General features: G+C 34.6%; 1 protein-coding gene across 1 annotated transcript in view; it reads left to right on the top strand.

Moving 5' to 3' along the window:
- The window catches only part of LOC145249562 (pygopus homolog 2-like), a gene marked incomplete in the record, with an annotated part of 52,174 nt that overhangs the window by 1,586 nt on the left and 35,588 nt on the right, over positions 1-15,000 (top strand). The window contains 1 exon segment of the mRNA XM_080111236.1: positions 14,932-15,000. Within this exon segment, the coding sequence (XP_079967362.1) occupies positions 14,932-15,000 (69 nt within the window).

The following is a 15,000-nucleotide window of genomic DNA, read 5'->3' as shown; positions in this document are numbered from 1 at the left end:
AGTTGAATAAACATGTTACATTAAATAAAAACAATAGAAAATTATCCAGTTAAGTAGAAAAGTAACTTATCTTGCCTTTGGTAACATTTATTTGTTTTTGTGTTTTTGTTTTGTTTTGTTATTTTTTTTTTTTTTTGTTTTTTGTTTTTTGACAACTTTTCAGTAATACAAACTCGCATAGTTGTAAATTTAAATCATTTTTAATCTCTCGACCTTAACTACTTTATTGTTGTTATTATTGGTACTTCAGTGTTGAAATAATGTTCTTATTTAGAAAGCCATTCTTAACATTTGGAAGGGATGGGTGCTTTTGCTTTTGTGGTAACTATTTTGTACGGCGGACCTGAGCGAGCTTTCGGTAAATTTTTACGATGTGCCCCAGCGTATTATAAACACCACAACCACCTCCTGTTAAAGAACGGCTTTTCGAATAAGCACCTCTAACCTCGAAAGCCGTTCTTAACATAGGGTTGTTGAGGGTGTTTATACTATCCTCGGGCAGGTCGTAAAAAATACCCAAAAAAATTTTTTCCTGCTAATATGAAAGTCTGTTATCAAGGGATAATCCGCAGAAAAAAAAAAAAACGTTAAAAGGAATTAATTTTACGGCAAACGTGGGGGTTCAGTTTTCAATTATAACGTTGTACTAAATTGAACACACAATTTGTGACCACGATGAATAGATACATACATAGATGTGACACATAGATGAGAGATTGAAAACTGAAGCCGACGTGAAAATAAACGTGTGTGTGTGTGTGTGTGTATATATATATATATCTGAAACTTAAGTCTGTAATCGATGATAAAAGTTTTTTTTTTTTTTTTTTTAAAGTGAAACTTGTGGAATTTAGACAACGTCCGCCAAATTTTTTTTCTTACCAATATGAATGGTAAGTCTGTCATCAAGGATAATCTACAGAAAAAAATAAAACGTGAAAAGGAATTTCACGGCAGGGGGGGGGGGGGGGGCTCGTTCAGGTCCGCCCTTTCACCTAATAAAAGATCGTAAAACTTGAATTCAACTTCCATTGATTACTGTACACGCAATAACCCTTATCCCCGAGTGGCTTCCGGGCCTTAAGTGGTGACTACTTTTGTAAAAAAAAAAAAAAAACAAAAAAAAAAAAAAAAAAACTTGAAAATACGGTGCTTTTTTAGATGGGACCTATGGCAACAATTAAAAGTAAAGAAAATGCAGAAAAGTTTTATGATGTACGTGCTCGTTACAGGACGAAGATGTCATATTCCAAAAATCACATAAATCGATCAAATATTTTATTTAAAACTAAAAAAAAAAAATCAAAATTTATGATTTTTAGCGATTTTATTTACTAACTACTTGCATTGAACGTAAGGTTGCGTCTTCAATTTAAGTTGTCTTTCCCTCTTTATTTCGTCGGATTTAATCATAGCGACGAAAACGCTACGGCTCGCTTAGTCGTAAAACTTGATTTTCTTCAGTCAAAAAAAAAGGAAGGCTATTTTGACCAAGAGCGTTCGAAAAAAAAAATAAATAAATAATGGCTAATATCACCTGATAAATCAAAATTGCGAAATATAAAATGTCGGGCATATGAAACGAAACACGCGTTCCGGCTATTGGAAGAGTATCGGGTAAAACCACGGCCACCGAGAGTAAGAAGGCCTGTTAACTGAAAAATGTCTGCAGGCAATGTAGGTAAGATTTGTCAGACTGTCAGTACTATATGAGGGCCATTTGAAAAAGAGCAATAAAACATTTTTAAAAAGAAAAACGAACACAGTTCGATTATTACTTAAACTGAACTTTATTCTCTATAAAATATAAATATTATCTATGTAAAATGAAGTAATTTTTTAAAGCAATACACAATTTAATACTTATAAAACTGAATTATGAATTTAGGGAACAAACAATTAAAGAAACATTAAACAAATATTTTTTGGCCTTTGGAACAAGATCAGTGTAGTATCTGTTTTGATGCTACACTTTACATTTTCTGTCCTCGGTCGGTGGAGGAGAAATCTTTCATGACTGAGATTATTTTTGTTCCTATCCAGAGTGCCCCTTATTGGGAAGCTGGATTTTCTCCACAAGATTGTTGAAATATTTAAATAACTATTACTTTAAATACAGAAATTATATTTAAAGTTTTGATTTTTTTTGTTCTTCTATGTCCATTTTTTTCCCCATGTTTTTCATCAAAACGTGTAGCGTAGTTGTCTCACAAGCCATCATCAGTGATTGCTCACTGGCAGTAACCTGTGGTGTTCCCTGGAGACCAAGTGACAAGTCTTCCCAGATTTCCAGTGTTCTCCACCTTTTGACCACTTGTGCAGATGATTGCATGTTATTGCAACAGCCGTTGTTACGGATTTCTCGTTGGCATCGGCCATTGGGGTTTGGGTGACAAAATGCCTCCTCAAGGTACCAGATTTAAACTGCACACTTCCAGTGGAGATTTGTTCAGTACTCTCTCACCTTGGTCTTTCGATCCTCCCTGACCCTTCACAACTAGTTGGTGTGGTGTGGCGCCAGTCAATATCATCTACACCAGTTTTTTATTACTATTATTATGATAATAAGGGTGCTTGTGCAGTGTACGCACATGTATTTTAAATATTATTTTCAAGTTAAATTTGAGGTTTGTATTACCGTAAACATAGATTCGAAAAAGTTGTCAAAAAAACAAATATATCACAAATAAATGTTATCAAAGGCAACATAAGTTACTCTTCTACCTACCTGGGAAGGTTTTTAGTGGTTTTACTCACTTTAAAACGTAATCGCTTCGAAAATCATACAATGTTTATCGATATATTTTTTTAAACATGTCGGCATGTTTGGTAGAAAAGTAACTTTTTTTTTTTTTTTTTTTTTTTTTTTACAAAGGCATCACCATATTATCAAGGCCCAGAGGCCACTCAAGGATAAGGGTTAAAGAGTGTACAGTAGAAATTGGTCAATATAGTAATCATTAGTAATGAAAATTTGGTAAATTTAATAACTTATATGGAACGGCTCATCAAGAACTTATTTACTTTAGACTTGAACACAACCATATTGTAGTCAGCCGGAAAGCAGGAAAACGGAAGACAATTCCACAGGCGTGCAGTTCTAAGAAAGAAGCTTTGTTCATGGAATCTACGTTTAGGTTTAGGCACAGATAAAGAGTGGGGGGAATTATTGATAGTGTTTACAGCTAGACGAGTGTTTCTTGTGAAAGTTTGGCGAGGGGGGACCATAGATTGAAGCTCAGTTGAACACTTTCCATGAAAATAACGATACATCAGAGACAAACTCGCAACATCTCTTCTGTGAGATAGAGGTTGCAAGGAGGAGAAAAGGACATCTCCTACGAGGCTACGAAGTCTATTTTGAACTCTATCAAGGCAGGACAAGTCCTTTCTAGCAGCTCCTGCCCAGATGTGGCAACAGTATTCCATCCTTGGACGTACCTGGCTCTTATATAGGTAGAGAATAGCATCAGCAGTGAGATATCTACTGGATCGATAGAAAGATCCCACCATTTTTCCAGCGGCCTTGGCAACAGATTTGATGTACGTGTTCCATTTAAGATCAGGAGTAATGGTCAAGCCCAGAAGCTTGTCAAAACTTGAGGCCTCCTGAAGACGAGAGCCATTCATTTCAATTGATGACAAATGTGAATTAGAATGTTGATGATGTAAAGAGAGAAGCTTGGTTTTAGATGCATTAAAAGTAACCAGCCACTCCTTTCCCCATTGTACTACGTGCTCAAGATCAGAGGAGAGAGAATTGGAGAGAACTTGGTCGTTTACTGTCTTAGATGTGGTACCATAAATGGTAGTGTCGTCAGCATAAATGTCTACAAATGATGTAAGGATATGATTTGGAAGATCATTAATGTAGATCAGGAAAAGAGTTGGGCCCAGGATGGATCCCTGAGGGACACCGGCATTAATACTGTGAGCTTCTGATTTTTGCCCCTCGACTACTACTCTTATGAACCTATCAGAAAGAAATGATTTAATAATTGAGAAGACTTTTCCAGCTATACCATAGCTAGCGATCTTATGAAGTAAACCTTTATGCCATACCCTATCAAAGGCTTTAGATATGTCAAGAGCAATTGCCCTAGAAAGATTGCCACCGTCGAGAGATTTGCTAATCCTATGCGATATAACTGTAAGGACATCTGCTGTAGATCTAGCAGAACGGAAACCATATTGAGTGTCACTAAGAAGGTTATTTTTGTTGATGTTTGATTACTTCTGTATTTAACACAGATTCTAGCAACTTACTCATGACGCACAGGAGACTTATTGGCCTGTACTGAGAGGGGGATGAGCGATCACCTGAATTCTTAAATACAGGGCATACTGATGAGATTTTCCAGGGAGATGGGAAACTATTCTCCTTAAGACAACGTTTAAACAGTTTTGTAAGTATGGGCGCTAATTCAGGTTGAAGTTTTTTGAGTACTATAATTGGAATACCATCAGGGCCAGTTGCTTTACTGGAATCAAGGTTTTTGATTAGCTTCGCAACATCACGTACAGATATACGTATATCACATAGCGTGTTTTCTGATACAGGAGGAAATATTGTGGGTTGGCGGTCTTGGTCGCAAAGGGTAGAATTAGCTGCAAAGTTCTTGACAAAGAGTTTGGCTTTGTCTGATGCTGACGAGATTACCTCAGGTCCATTGATAATAGTTGGGATGGAGCACACGCTTCTGTTCAGGATTCTGTTTGCTATTTGCCAAAACTGGTGGGAACCAAGCCGCTGCTCAGCTACTTTGGACTTAACAGATTGAGCATACAACTCTCTTGCGTTCCTTATTACTTTCTTACAATGGTTGCTGGCAGTCCTGAAAACGGCTTTAGTTTCCATACATCTATTACGTTTTAAGCAGTGGAAAAAGTGATTTCTGTGCGCAATGGCAGCAGCACATTCTGGAGAGAACCCTGGCTGGCTGTTAGGTTTTTGCTGAAACTTTTTAGAGGGTATGAAATGGTCAATACCTACAATTAACCATTCAGTTAGGTCTAATACTATAGAGGACACATCCTTTTTAAACATGGAATGCAGAGGTAGATCAGATATAAATGTACGGAAGCTATCCCAGTCAGCCTTAGTGTATCGATATACTGTACGATGAAGAGGTACGTCTGGGGACTTATTACATTTCATTTTTATCTTAATTGATACAACAGTGGTCGGAAGATCCAAGAGGCGACAGAACAGAAACTGAACATAGTTCAGGGCAAGTTGTGAGAAAAAGGTCTAGTAGGCTCGCATACTGGCCGTCATTAGCGGGCACACGGGTAGGTTCCTGAACAATCTGAGTGAGGTCATAGGCAATGGAGAAATCATGACAGAACCTCCCCTCATCATCAGTCTTGTTTGAGTGGGTCAACCATTCGACGTTGTGAACATTGAAGTCTCCACATACGTGAATGTTAGCTGAAGGATAAGTAGAAAGGACTTGGTCAATTTTCTCAGATATGCTTTGAAAGATAGTAACTCCGCTGTTGTGGGGGCGATAGAGAGTAAATATAAATGCAGTAGTGTGAGCTAAAGCAACCCGGAAGCACATATAGGGTAAGTTAGGATCTTCCCTGGAGATGTCCCTCCCACATGGAAAGCTATCTTTAATATAGGCACATATTCCATGCCCATGGCGATCTTGGGGGTCAGATTTAGAAGTTAAGTTAGAGTATCCTGTAATTGCAAACTCATCTAGGGAAATAGCCTGTCCAATGCCAGTTTCACTTAAAAATAAAATGTCTGGTTTAGTCTCCTGTAATTGGGTTTATAATCTTGCTTTTGATAACATTTATTTGTTTTTTTTGAAAACTTTTTAGAATCTACGTGTACAGTAAAACAAACTCGTTATGTAAATTATTTACAGTTAAAATCTTATAAAAAACAAAACAATTGAAGTTTGAAATATATTTAAAGAAATGAATTACGCCCCGTGCTAAAATATTGATAATTCACCAATCGTAAAAAAAAAAAAAAAAAAAAAAACACTTCCTTGAAAAATGCTTACTTTACCATATTGGTACTAGTGCAGAGAGTGATCCGGACGTAAATAATGTTATTATTTAAAAAGCCATTCTTAACATGGGGAGGGGAGAGTGTTTTGTACCTATTCTATACTTTAACCTTACAATTGAATAAAAAAAACACATAAATCTTTAATTAAACTTAGAAATACGATTTAAAAAATAGCGCGGATCACTCTCTGCACTAGTACCAAAATATTTGAAAATACTCAGTGAAAAGTTTTATTTATTATTAAAAGAACGGACTGAAAAATATATAAAAATTGTTTGTTTTGCAGTAAAAAAAAAAAAATAAAATAAAATATTCGACTTTCTCCAATAAAAATAAAAGTTCAAACACGAATTCACTTATGATATTTTGATTAAAATTATCCCAAATGTGCAATTATAATCATTATTTTCCGAATGGAGAATTGTTCTTTTTCTTTAGAACATACATGGACATGTAACACATATTGGTAGCCATATTTTTTTATGCCTGTTAGCATGACCACGTGGTTGAATACCGGAAGCTGTCTATACCTACAACTTAATTAGGAAGTGATGCTATGCTGTCATATGATTATTTCATTACAAACACATCAATCAATTCTGAGTATTCTCATAATGTATATGTTCTGCCTATTTTATCCATTCCCGGGTTACACAGTGTATTCTGCTAGTATATATCTTCCACCTACCTCATTCGATCCCGGACGAAGCTGGGTATTCTATGTTTTCCACCTATCTCATTCAATCCTGGGCGATGCTGGGTATTCTGCTAGTATATATTCTGCACTTACCTTCAATCCCGGGACTGACATATCCTCCACCCCACTGTTAAAGATATACATGAAATAAAGTAATGTTTAAATCATAAACAGTTTCCGCCATTTTCGGGACTGACTTCATATCCCCCACCCCACTGTTAAAAGTATACTTTTTTTTGCACATGGTAGTCACAACTTATCAAGGCTCGGAAGCCACTTGAGGATAAGGATTATTGCGTGTACAGTAATCAATGAGATAGTATCATAGTAATCGTTAATATTGAATATTTGATAAAGTATCTTACTTAAGGGGGCGACACATCAGGAATTTGTTTATGTTGGACTTGAAGACACCCAAGTTGTAGTTAGGTGGGAAACAGGCAAATGGAAGAGTTCCACAGTCGTGCACTTCTAAGAAAGAAGCTTTGTTCATGGAATCTGTTTTCATTTTGGTACAGATAAAGAGTGGGGAAAATTTTTGACAGTGGTTTCAGCTAGACAGGTGTTTTTCATGAAAGATTGGCAATGATGAGGACCAGAGATTGGAGCTCAGACAAGCACTTGCCATAGAAGTAACGATGTCAGGCTCGAAACGTTTCTCCTGTGAGAGAGAGGCTGCAGGGAAGAGAAAAGGGCATCCCTCACTAAGCTGCAAGGTCTATTTTATACTCTGTCAAGGCAGGATAGGCTGTTTTTAGCAGTTCATGCCGAGATGTGGCAGCAGTACTCCATCCTTGGACATACTTAGTTTTTATATAGATAAAGAATTGCATAAGCAGTGAGATATCTTCTGGAGCAGTAGAAGAATCCTACCATTTTTCTAGCGACTTTGGCAACAGACTTGATGTACGTGTTCCATTTCAGATTAGGAGTAAAGTAAAGGTCAATCCCAGAACTTGTCAAAACATGGAGCCTCCCCCAAGACGAGAGCCATCCATTTCAATTGATGCCAGATGGGGATCAGAGTGTTGATGATGTAAAGATAGAAGCTTGGTTTTAGATGAATTAAAAGTAACCAGCCACGTCTTCTCTTACCACGTGCTTAAGACCAGAGGAGAGAGAATCGGAGAACTTTGTAATTTACGGCCTTTGATGTGTTGCCATAGATGGTCATGTCATCAGCATAGATGTCAATGAATGATTTAAGTATGTGTTTTGGGAGATCATTGACGTAGATTAGGAAGAGAGTTGGACCCCTGAGGGACTCCAGCATTAATACTCTGGGCCTATGATTTCTGCCATCAACCATCTTATGAGCCTATCAGAGAGAAATGATTTAAGAATTGGGAAAACATTTCCAGTTATACCATAGCTGGAAATTCTTGTGAAGTAGGCCTTTATGCCATACCTTGCTTGAAATAAAGTAATGTTTAAATCATAAACTGTTTCAGCAGCTTTTCGAAATTAATACATAAAAACATTTACACGGTTAGGGATTAGACAACCATTACTTTAACATGAATTTCTGAATGTAATATCAGTCTCAGCATTCTTGTGACTTTAATCCCCCCTCCTCCTTAAGAAAAGATTTTGCAATTACTGCTATGAGGACATTAAGGACGAAAATATGAACTTGGGAATACTTGATATATTTACGTGATTTTTGGAATGTTACAAATAAGTCCTAGCATGCACTGATCCATTTAACTGATTTTTGGAATCAGCAGTACATCCATATGATTTTTGGAATATGACATCTTATGTCAATGTAGTATATTATAAATATATTGTATGCATCTTTTTTTTTAACAAAAGATAATGACTTCCCCGGAAGTAAACACGTCAGACTATCACCTCACCCCTAATCGATAAGGAGGAGATTATGCCTGAGATCTCATTAAACACTCACATTTAGTATAATCTACATATTAATACGATAGCGTGTGTGTTCTTAAATCTCAACCAATTAAATTTGCCGGAAAGCGTGACACACAAAGGAACACACAAGCTATCGTATTAATATATAGATTAATCATATAAACAGTACGGTTTTTGCGATGAATGAATATGTACCCAAATGCCAGTAACTAAGTTGTCTGACTTGGATGTTGTGGAAGAATATTATTTGATCCTGGAAATAACTGAACGTTGCGGAAAAAAAAAAAAAAAAAAAAAAAAAAAAAAGGGCAGACAACACTAAGCATGTGAAGGATTGGGGTTACTTCTGCAATTTACGAATTGTTCTGTTATTTGGAGGGATATGATTTTCAAGTTGAATTCAATTTTTATGGTATCCTTTGTTGGGTTTGTATTACAATCCACGGAAGTACGAAAAAGTTGTCAAAGAAAATGAATAAATAAACAATATATAAAAAAAAAATCGGCACTTCTACACTATCAGAACAAAATTTTGTAGTTGATTAAATGAAGTTTTCAGATAAAAAACAATGGTTTAATTTTTTTTTTTTTTTTTTTTTTGTCAATTCTAATAAACTACAATGTTAGCTTCAAAATTATACAGTCGAAATCACCGGAATATTACTGAATTATTAAAAAATAAACAACTTTAGCGGGTGAAAAAGTGCGGCCATCTTGTTTTTATAAAATAAATCAAAACAGAAAATTACCTACCTTTTGAACTCTGACATAAGTAAATACGATCGTTTTCTTTAAATTTTATTTTCTTTAATAATTTTCTACGTTATCCATTTTCATAAATTTTTGGATATAATCATCTTAAAAATATGAGGAATACGTCGATACCATTGCTTTGATGTGAAATTCAGTAGGCACCACTAGAGCTGTGTGTAAAACGCTGACGTTATCATTTCGTGTTTACTATTTTCTTAGTCAATTTCTATGAATGGGCATTGGTGCTATAAGTGTTAATGGAAATAACTTTTTTTTTTGCTATCGGATTTTCATATTTACATTGTAAAACAAATAGATTTTTTAATGAACTACACAGACGAGAGTTAATAAAATTAATTTTAACGTCTTCTGTTGACACTTGTGTATCTAAAGGTAATGTTGCTTATAGGTAACTTACATCTAAAATTTCAGTTAACTCTTTCAACTTTGACCTCTTGGTAACTTACATCTAAAATTTCAGTTAACTCTTTCAACTTTGACCTCTTGGTAACTTGCATCTAAAATTTCAGTTAACTCTTTCAACTTTGACCTCTTGGTAACTTACATCTAAAATTTCAGTTAACTCTTTCAACTTTGACCTCTTGGTAACTTACATCTAAAATTTCAGTTAACTCTTTCAACTTTGACCTCTTGGTAACTTACATCTAAAATTTCAGTTAACTCTTTCAACTTTGACCTCTTGGTAACTTACATCTAAAATTTCAGTTAACTCTTTCAACTTTGACCTCTTGGTAACTTACATCTAAAATTTCAGTTAACTCTTTCAACTTTGACCTCTTGGTAACTTACATCTAAAATTTCAGTTAACTCTTTCAACTTTGACCTCTTGGTAACTTACATCTAAAATTTCAGTTAACTCTTTCAACTTTGACCTCTTGGTAACTTACATCTAAAATTTCAGTTAACTCTTTCAACTTTGACCTCTTGGTAACTTACATCTAAAATTTCAGTTAACTCTTTCAACTTTGACCTCTTGGTAACTTACATCTAAAATTTCAGTTAACTCTTTCAACTTTGACCTCTTGGTAACTTACATCTAAAATTTCAGTTAACTCTTTCAACTTTGACCTCTTGGTAACTTACATCTAAAATTTCAGTTAACTCTTTCAACTTTGACCTCTTGGTAACTTACATCTAAAATTTCAGTTAACTCTTTCAACTTTGACCTCTTGGTAACTTACATCTAAAATTTCAGTTAACTCTTTCAACTTTGACCTCTTGGTAACTTACATCTAAAATTTCAGTTAACTCTTTCAACTTTGACCTCTTGGTAACTTACATCTAAAATTTCAGTTAACTCTTTCAACTTTGACCTCTTGGTAACTTACATCTAAAATTTCAGTTAACTCTTTCAACTTTGACCTCTTGGTAACTTACATCTAAAATTTCAGTTAACTCTTTCAACTTTGACCTCTTGGTAACTTACATCTAAAATTTCAGTTAACTCTTTCAACTTTGACCTCTTGGTAACTTACATCTAAAATTTCAGTTAACTCTTTCAACTTTGACCTCTTGGCAACCAAATTTTCGCCCCAAAATTGATTAAAAAGCTTGTTAATACCATTTATGTAAAATTTCAAATGTTTAGACACAAAATTGGCTGAACAGTTTGCTAGAGACCGTAAAGGTCAAATCTTTTGAACTTCGACCCCTTGGCAAATTTTTGCCCAAAAACAGATTAATAAGCTTTCTCTGTCTGAATACACTTTATGTAAAATTTCAAATGTTTAAACCAAAAATTGGCTGAGTAATTTCATAGTGACCACAGAGGTCAAATTATTTTTAACTTTGACTCCAATTTTGACCCCTTAACATTTATTGTTTTCGGCTCAAATCAAATTAAAGTTTGATCCATGGTCAAGTAACCTACATCTAAAATTTCAAGTGTTCAGACCCAAAATTGTTGGAGTTTGGTAGAGTTTTCAAAGATCAAATCATTAATCTTTGATCCTCTTGACAGCTAAATTTCTGGGTGATAACCGATTAAATAGATTTTCCCAAATCTCAATACCCTTTATGTCAAATCGCAAGTCTGTAGACTGAAAATTGACAGAGTAGTTTGGTAGGGAAATGTACACACATACAAATTCACTTATATATATACTAGCAAAAGTACCCGTCGTTGACTGGGTTCAAAAACAGCCTACACAAAATGGACTCTGATTTATGAAAGTATGATAGGTTATGAAAAGGAAGAGCTGTAAAGAGATAGCTTCTAATTTTGGGGTATCAAAACCAAAGCAAAATATGATGAAAGTAAAAATAAAATAGATAAACCCCATAATTTATTATACCATACCTGTTCACACTGAAACACTTATCACATTATTCTGTAGATCTATATTAAAAAAACCTTGTTAAACTTTGTGACCTATTTCCATTCTATGGAGGTTAGGTGCGAACGAACACCCCATAGTTTTATTATACCATATTTCTTCAAACTGAAACATAATTATCAAAGTATACTTACGCAGATAGATATGAAAAGTCTTTATTAAAGTTTGTGCCTATTCCCATTCTATGGAGGCCAGGCACGAACGCAGACCCCACAATTTTATTATACCATCCCTATTTAAGTTAAAACATACTTATCAAAATATTATGTACATCTATATCAAAAACACTTGTAAACGTTTTTTTTTTTAATTTTTAAATTTTATTTCCATACTTTGTGGACCATGCGCGTACACAGACCCCACAATTTTAATGAATCATCATTATGCCAGATCAAACATACCCATTCTGTGTCTCGATACATCTTCTATCATTATATGGTATCAGTTTTCTATAATAGTCAACCATATAGGAGCCTATTCATGACCAGACAAACACACAGACGTTCAGCTTTATATTATAGATATATATATATATATATATATATATATATACTAGCAGGCCGCTTGGCATTGCCTGGTCATAAGATATGCTTAAATATATTTTAATACATGCAGATTTAGCAGTGTCAGAAATTTCGTGAAAATAGTGAATAATTCCACCCCATCTTTCCAAGCTTATAACTCCTCGAAAAATGTAATTCAAGCCCTAATTTTTTTTTTTCAATTAAAGGAGCAAGGACCAAGGTTTTATTAAAAAAAAAAAAAAAAAAAAAAAAAAAACAACAACAACAATGTGTTTTTTTTTGTTTTTTTTAAAAAGGTTTTAAACTTCGGACTTTACAGGTAAATTTCTAAAAAAGCGATTTTTTTTTTTTTGTTTTAAATTTGAATATATTATTTATTGACCTTTTCTCTTCAATTTGTGATATATAAAACTCCCTGACATAAATTAATTATTTACTTTTTAAGAGAAAGTTGAAAATGGGTGACACTTGGGGGGGCGTGAATTTAAAAAAAAACGTTTGTCTAAAATATTATATTCGGTTTATTGGAAAGAACATAAAATTTCACATTGACCCTGAAAATATCGTAAAAATAGAATCAATAGAAAAATTTTGATAGATTTTTAAAGTTTAAAAATTGAAAAATATTGAGACAAAAGCAAAATAAAAAAAAAAAAGTTATGAATTAACTAAAAAGTGAATTAAGTTGAATATCAATCCTGCAGTCAAGTTTGTTTTGGTTTAGTTTCTCCAAGATGTTGGGTTGAAAAACCAGCTCCCCATAAAAAATAGGGGTGTCCATATGAAAGCAATTGTCTGATATAAGGTTTCCACCGTATTGATCAAAAGATGATTGCTTTCTGGACGAGAACACGCAACGTTTGAATATTTAGTTTCACTTTATTTATACTAAAAAGCAGGACAAACAAGCGACACAGTGAAATTGCGCGATTTTTATAAAAGTCGGTGTAAATAAATCTAGACGCTACGCGCATTCCCAAATTCTCGCTATTATTATTTTAGGGGGTATATAAACACTTCTAAGCGATAGTAATCCCCCCCAGGAATCGCAGCGAAAAAAGCCTTTGCAAGACGCACAAAAATGTGTGTGCCGCATTTGCCTTTTATATATATATACTAGCGAGGGGTACCCGGTGTTGCCCAGGTGTTGGAGGTGTGTGTGGAAACTCTGGGGGTGGGGGTATTAAAAAAAAAAAAAGAGGATCGAACCCGAACCGTTGAGACAAAGTTGTAAATTAATGTGTGAAAAAAACTTGCGACGTTAACCATTGCCCCACCGCGAGATGCTAACAGAAACATGTTTGAATTTATTTAATTACTTGGATTTGGCAGGTGCCCGTTTTAATGAGTTAATGAGGTCAAGTTTGACTGCGGGATAGTATTTCATTTACTGCGGGAACGCTTCCCAAGATTTTATAGGAAAAAGACTAACCCACATGCAGCGAGCGACAAATGTTGAATATTTATCTTCCCAAAGTCGAGCAAATTAAAGAGACAGGCGAGCTTTGTTAACTCTTAGATATTACGATTTATATGTGATATAAAAAGTTTTAAAAAGTTGTTAGGAGACCGACCGCTTCACTGAAAAAAGCCTTTTGTAGACATACAGAAAAGCGAACACACATAAAACACATACATTTTCGCTTTTATATTTATGGATATATATATACATATAGATTAAATTTTTTATGTTATACATATTTTTTTTTTTTATTATGTTGAATTCTAAGTAAGACTCAAACCCTCTAAGACAAAGTTAACAGATTTCTCAGAATTGTTTGAAGTGAAAAAAAAATTTTATCAGAAGAACAAAGAAAATGAGGTTGATGAAAAGACAACGGGGAGGAAGTTGTTTTTCAAGGTAGACAAAAGGCAACTGAAATAGGATTGTTAATCAAGGTGTCGTAGTACCTGGGACAAAAGATCAGACATCAAGATTGATATATTTAGCGATCATTTATAAACAGTTTTAGGAGGTTTGCGATAGTGGAGACTGTTTCCAGTTTTGCTATGCACATTTTTTGTACAGCATTACCCCACCTGCCTTTTTCACTTTTATTTTTACCAATTCTTTCCTTTCAGGTGGTGCGAGTTTCCATTGTCAGTCATTACCAATAACATTACCAAAACGAAATGAATTTATCTCGATCTATAAGGATTTCTCTTTAATTGTAATTGTACACCAGATCCAATGGTTTTAGGCTTCATTGAAATATGTTTTCGTAAACATTTATTCACATTTATGGCTTGGAGCAGATAAAGATGAGCTGATATCGATTGATGAGGCCATGACGAACCGTGTAGATGTGGGCATTAGAGGGTCATTTTCTGCGATGGTGTCAACCCCACCTCGGAGTCCAACTGATATCTACAGAATGTGTTTTTTTATTTCTCTTGTTTTGTGATTTGAGGGTTTATTTTTTATTTATTTATTTATTTTATTTTTTTTTTATTGGGCTTTTATGCTTATGAGCCACTGTACATGCCCCCTCTCCCTTAATGTGAGAGACGACGACATGGTCAGAATAAAAGATAGATGAAAGAAAAGGAGACCACAGAAACAGTGTTAAGGTTGGCAATGTTGTTGAGTGGAGAAACCATGACCTTATCACAGGAGACCGATTTTGATATATTTTGCTAAACTAATTTAAGTTAAAAGCATAAATTCACTTTGTTTTCTTCGCTTAATTTCAGACGTTGAAACCTGGCTTTACTCAAACCCCTACGAGTCCGCTGTTGCGGTTGGAAATTCTGCAAAACGTC

The sequence above is a fragment of the Euprymna scolopes genome, chromosome 28 (genome assembly GCF_053919585.1).
Source record: "Euprymna scolopes isolate OS-2025 chromosome 28, ASM5391958v1, whole genome shotgun sequence".
Lineage (NCBI taxonomy): Eukaryota > Metazoa > Mollusca > Cephalopoda > Sepiida > Sepiolidae > Euprymna > Euprymna scolopes.
Note: the sequence above shows the minus strand (reverse complement) of the source record. Positions and strands in the feature narration are given on the sequence as shown.